This window comes from Hyla sarda, chromosome 4, assembly GCF_029499605.1.
Source record: "Hyla sarda isolate aHylSar1 chromosome 4, aHylSar1.hap1, whole genome shotgun sequence".
Taxonomy (NCBI): Eukaryota; Metazoa; Chordata; class Amphibia; order Anura; family Hylidae; genus Hyla; species Hyla sarda.
In genome coordinates this window covers 295,417,529-295,423,528 of record NC_079192.1, presented here as the reverse complement: position 1 = coordinate 295,423,528, position 6,000 = coordinate 295,417,529, and the positions used below count along the sequence as shown (strand labels likewise).

The 6,000-nt window shown below is 45.6% G+C and overlaps 1 protein-coding gene across 7 annotated transcripts in view; it reads right to left on the bottom strand.

Moving 5' to 3' along the window:
• Positions 1-1,082: 1,082 nt before the first annotated feature.
• Positions 1,083-6,000, bottom strand: part of LOC130369386 (speedy protein 1-A-like) — a 33,013-nt gene continuing 28,095 nt past the window's right edge. For 4 of the 7 annotated variants that reach the window (XM_056574575.1, XM_056574572.1, XM_056574573.1 and 1 more), the window contains exons 3-6: positions 2,494-2,552; positions 2,270-2,352; positions 1,447-1,615; positions 1,083-1,364 (exon numbers count right to left, since the gene is read on the bottom strand). In XM_056574575.1, the coding sequence (XP_056430550.1) occupies positions 1,143-1,364; positions 1,447-1,615; positions 2,270-2,352; positions 2,494-2,552 (533 nt within the window). In that variant the 3' untranslated portion in view covers positions 1,083-1,142. The remainder of the gene's footprint in view (positions 1,365-1,446; positions 1,616-2,269; positions 2,353-2,493; positions 2,553-6,000) is intronic. The other 3 variants (XM_056574577.1, XM_056574576.1, XM_056574578.1) reach the window with 1 other exon arrangement.

Genomic DNA, 6,000 nt, shown 5'->3' with positions numbered 1-6,000 from the left:
ACGTTCGGTCCGGTCGGCTCATTTTTGCGCCGTATGCGCTTTTACAACCGGACCTCAAACTGTGGTTGACCACAGTTTTAGGTCCGGTTGTAAAAGCGCACACGGCGCAAAAATGAGCCGACCGGACCGAACGTTTCACTCCGGCCGGCTCATTGAAATGAATGACATACGGGAGCGCATACGGTGGCATACGGGAGCGCGAGGTTTTAGCTCCCCCCTGCCGTATGCGCTCCCGTGTGGGAGAAAACGTAGTGTGAACCCACCCTCACCCTGGTTTCCCGTCTTTGAACCCTCTCCAGCTCCACTATATCTTTCTTGTACACTGGTGCCCAGTACTGTACACAGTATTCTATGTGTGGTCTGACTAGTGATTTGTTCGACAGTAGAATTATTTCCTTGTCGTGGGCATCTATGCCCCTATTACGCTATAACATGACTGCAAATGTGTATGTAGTGATAGTGTGTAGGGAATGAATGTGTATGTAGTGATAGTGTGTAGGGGCTGAATGTGTATGTAGTGATTGTGTGTAGGAGATGAATGTGTATGTAGTGATAGTGTGTAGGGGATGAATGTGTATGTAGTGAAAGTGTGTGGGGGATGAATGTGTATGTAGTGATAGTGTGTAGGGGATGAATGTGTATGTAGTGATAGTGTGTAGGGAATGAATGTGTATGTAGTGATAGTGTGTAGGAAGATGAATGTATATGTAGTGATAATGTGTAGGGAATGAATGTGTATGTATTTTGTGTTTGTGATTTGTGTACAGTGATTTAGTGTGTGCATTATGTGTAACAATAAATATACTATAAGGGCACGTTCCCTCTTGGCGTGTACGAAGAATATTTCACGCTGTGCAAAATCTGTAGCAGCAGTGGGAGATACGCTGCGTATCCCTCGCTCACCATACACACAAGGCTTTCTTGCGGCAGCCCTATGTTTGCAGTGAGTTTTGGAGGTGGAGCCTCGCCTCCAAAACTCACTGCGCACATAGGGCTGCCGCCAGAAAGCCTTGTGTGTATGGTGAGCGAGGGATGCCAGCGTATTTCCCGCTGCTTCTGCAGACTTTGCACAGCGTCAAATACGCTACGTATATGCCAAGTAGGAACGTGCCCTTAAAAATACATCTGGGGCGGCTTGGTCTTCATCCGTTCTGTTCTTCTTTCTTCGTTCTTCTTCGCTTGGTGCTCTCTTCCCCGGCACAAGGCTGCAGATCGGTGATACAGATGGAGCAGGCGGGAGGGATCCACCATGGGCCTCTCGGGATGTATTCTCCAGGATCCCTCCGGTACCAGCGTATAGCCCAGCCGTGATGTTCCTTCCGCTCTCTCTTCCATGCCCAGTACTCGGGGTCTTGTGCCATGATCTAGAATTAATCACAATATAAATTGTTTTAATAAAAACAGACTTTCATTCCTAGTGTATAGTTTTTATTTTATGTCACTGACCCGATCACAGGTGTCTCTGGTCACCCAAGCGTGGAATCTCATCCGGAGGAGCAGCAGGTTCCGCAGGTGTAGCATCCAGGTCTTCATCGCCGTCCACATCGGTCCGAGGGCCCAGGGGTAGATCTCGCGTCGAAACATCTCATCCTCTTCAAACTGGTTGGCAAGAAACCTAAAAAGAAGAAAAAATAAAGAAATAAAAATTATACAACATTTCACAAGAGGAAGAGGAGAAGAACCATTGGTAGTAATATTACAATATAGAGTGCCCGGTATATATATATATATATATATATATATATATATATAGATATACAGCAACAGAAGAATGCAGCAGCACACTGCCAGCACAAGGATATAGGTGCAACATGAATATGCAGTTAAAACTGTTTTAACTGCATATTCATGTTGCACCTATATCCTTGTGCTGGCAGTGTGCTGCTGCATTCTTCTGTTGCTGTATATCTAGCCTAGTAGCGTGCACCTGTAGGCCAGGTCCATATAATAGTTTGGTATCAACTAAAGTGCTGGCTGACTTATTCTTTGTCTATATATAGATATAGATATATGTATTTATATAAATGTGTATATATATATATATATATATATGTATATATATATATATATATATATATATATATATATATATATATATATATATATATATAGGAATCCAATAGGAAGCATCATATTGTTTATTATATATATATATATATATATATATATATATGTATGTATTTATATAGATAAGTATATATATATATATATACATATTTATGTATTTATATAGATGTGTATATATGCAATAACATTAATAAAAACTCACAGCGCTGGAAAGAAGTAGGTGTTATATTCCTCCTTACGCAGGTTGGCTCTTCGGAAGTAGATGAGGACCATGGCCAGGAGATACTAGAGGGATGAGAAGAGTTAGAGGCTGGTAATACATTTCTTATCTAAATACATTCTATTATACAGTACCTGTATGTCTCCAGTATATCCCTGTATTTACTTCTATCTGTACAACATCTATTCTTTCCCTTTATATACTACCTTGTCCGCGATCTTATAGCAGCTGTCCCTGCCTAGAAATAGCTGGATGTGTCCTTCGTCTACAAAAATAACAGAAATATCATTATTTTTATCTATTCAATCAATATCTTCTATACTATCTATAACAATTCTACATATAATATACATATACATGTGTGTATACAGTTACTGACACTTTATACACTATATTCCATACTATACATTGTACAGAAGCACCAGAGCAGGAGAGAGAAGGTTCTGTAGAGGGAACATTATCTTTCCTGAAGAACATGGACCTCAGTGTTACGACTATGATAATACTGATCTTTATTTACGATGTATATGTCTGCTTCATAGGGCCAAGATTGGGGGTTGGCTGAGTAGGCACCTGCCTAGGGAACCACCACCTCCTAGCCCGGCAGGGTGGCAGAACTGCTGGAGATCTCTAGAATTATGGGTCTAGGGCACTTTCCCTGGTTGCAGGTTGGGAGAGGTGCAGGACCTCTTCCCACTGTCTCTCTCGCACTCTGTGTGCACCAAGGGACATCCATGTTGGTATGGCAGTAAAGAGAACGTAAATAGTGATGTCGCGAACATAACATTTTCGGTTCGCGAACGCGGACTTCTGAACCGGCGAACCGGGCGAACCGCCATTGACTTCAATGGGCAGGCGAATTTTAAAACCCACAGGGACTCTTTCTGGCCACAATAGTGATTTAAAAGTTGTTTCAAGGGGACTAACACCTGGACTGTGGCTTGCCGGAGTGGGATCCATGGCAAAACTCCCATGGAAAATTACATAGTTGATGCAGAGTCTGGTTTTAATCCATAAAGGGCATAAATCACCTATTGTTCCTAAATGGTTTGGAATTACATGCTTTAGCCCCCTTTAGGCATCACATAGAGCCCCCCTTTAGGCATCACATAGTTAGATTCCCCCCTTTAGTCAGCACATAGATTCCCCCATTTTAGGCATCACATAGTTAGATTCCCCCATGTTAGTCAGCACATATTTAGAGCTCCCCTTTAGGCAGCACATAAGATTCTCCCATATTAGGCAGCACATAGTTAGAGCCCCCCTTGAGGCAGCACATAGTGGGATTTGAACCCAAGGCCCCAGCACTGCAAGGCAGCAGTGCTAACCTCTGAGCCACCATGCTACCCTTAGCATACATCTAATATCCACGGTTGCTAAAATGGACAGAGATGTCAGCAGAGAGTACCAGAAAAATTAGTCATGTACACTTGCCTGAAAAATTTGGTAATGTTGCAGCTTCTGTAGCAGCGGCCATAAAAATTGCAGCACCATAGCAAGTGCAGCAGCAGAGGCCAGAAAAGTTAGGCATGTACACATGGATGAAAAATTTGGTATTGTCGCAGCCGCATCTGTAGCAGCGGCCAGAAAAATTGCAGCACCAGAAAAAGTGCAGCAGCAGATGCCAGAAAAATTAGGCATGTACACCTGGCTGGAAAATTTGGTATTGTCGCAGCTGTAGCAGCGGCCATAAAAATTGCAGCACCATAACAAGTGCAGCAGCAGAGGCCAGAAAAATTAGGCATGTACACATGGATGACAATTGGGTATTGTCGCAGCCGCAGTTGTAGCAGAGGCCAGAAAAATTGCAGCACCATAACAAGTGCAGCAGCAGAGGCCAGAAAAATTAGGCATGTACACCTGGCTGGAAAATTTGGTATTGTCGCAGCCGCTGCTGAAGCAGCGGCCAGAAAAAATTCTGTTTGTTTCGCCAGGCAGAAAGTGCCCTAAAACATCGCAGCTTGAACCCTAATTGGTGGCGGATAAGCCATGCAAGTAATCCGGCATTCAGAGTTCAAATACAGCAGCGTGTGGACCATTTTTAGCCCAAGGCAGCTCATCTGATCAGGCCTTGTTCAGTCAAATGTATCGCCCAGTGTCAGTCCCTTCGGGATCCATCCCTCATTCATCTTAAGAAAGGTGAGGTAATCCAGACTTTTTTGACCAAGGCGACTCCTCTTCTCAGTGACAATACCTCCTGCTGCACTGAAGGTCCTTTCTGACAGGACACTTGAAGCAGGACAGGCCAGAAGTTCGAGCGCAAATTGGGATAGCTCAGGCCACAGGTCAAGCCGGCACACCCAGTAGTCAAGGGGTTCATCGCTCCCCAGAGTGTCGATATATGCGGTTAAAGCCAGGTAGTCTGCTACCTGTCGGTCAAGTCGTTCTCTGATGGTGGACCCCGAAGGGGTGTGGCGATGCGTAGGACTTAAAAAGCTCCGCATGTGCTCCATCAACAGCATGTCTGTACAGCATCCTGTCCTTGCCGGCGTGTTCATGGGAGGAGGAGGAGGATTACTTTCACCTCTTCCCCTGTTAGATCCCTGTTGTGCTGTGACATGACCCTTATACGCTGTGTACAGCATACTTCTTAATTTATTTTGGACCTGCTGAATCCTTTCCGCCTTGCTGTAATGTGGTAACATGTCAGGCACTTTATGTTTATACCGGGGGTCTAGTAGCGTGGACACCCAGTACAGGTCGTTCTCCTTCATCCTTTTTATACGAGGGTCCCTCAACAGGCACGACAGCATGAAAGACCCCATTTGCACAAGGACGGATGCCGAGCTACTCATGTCCTGTTCCTCGTGCTCAGTGATGTCAGGGAAGGTATGATCTTCTTCCCCCCAGCCACAACACCATGGGAACCAGATAGGTGACAAGCAGCACCCTGGGATGCCAGCTGTGGTTGGTCTTCCTCCTCCTCTTCAAAGCCACATTCCTCCTCTGACTCTTCTTTCTCACAATCCTCTTCCAGCGTTGCCGCAGGTCCAGCAAGCGATGCTGATAAGGCTGTTTCTGGGGGTGATGGTGTCCACAACACTTCCTCTTCACGCTCATCTACTGCCTGATACAGCACTCTTCGCAGGGCACGCTCCTGGAAGAAAACAAACAGTATGATGTCGCTGATGGTGCCTTCGGTGTGACTGACCAGGTTTTTCACCTCCACAAAAGGACGCATGAGCCTACAGGCATTGCGCATGAGCCTCCAGTAACGTGGCAAAAAAATTCCCAGCTCCGCAGATGATGTCCTAGCACCCCGGTCATACAAATATTCGTTGACGGCTTTTTCTTGTTGGAGCAGGCGGTCAAACATTAGGAGTGTTAAATTCCAACGTGTCGGGCTGTCGCAAATCAAGCGCCTCAATGGCATGTTGTTTCGCCGCTGGATATCTGACAAGTGCGCCATGGCCGTGTAGGAACGCCTGAAATGGCCACACACCTTCCTGGACTGCTTCAGGACATCCTGTAATCCTGGGTACTTGAGCACAAAGCGTTGTACAATCAGATTACACACATGTGCCATGCACGGCACATGTGTCAACTTGCCCAACCTCAATGCCGCCAACAAATTTGTTCCATTGTCACAAAACCCCTTGCCCATCTCCAGTTGATGCAGAGTCAGCCACTGGTCCATCTGTGCGTTCAGGGCAGACAGGAGCACTGGTGCGGTGTGACTCTCCGCTTTGAGGCAAGTCAACCCCAAGATGGCG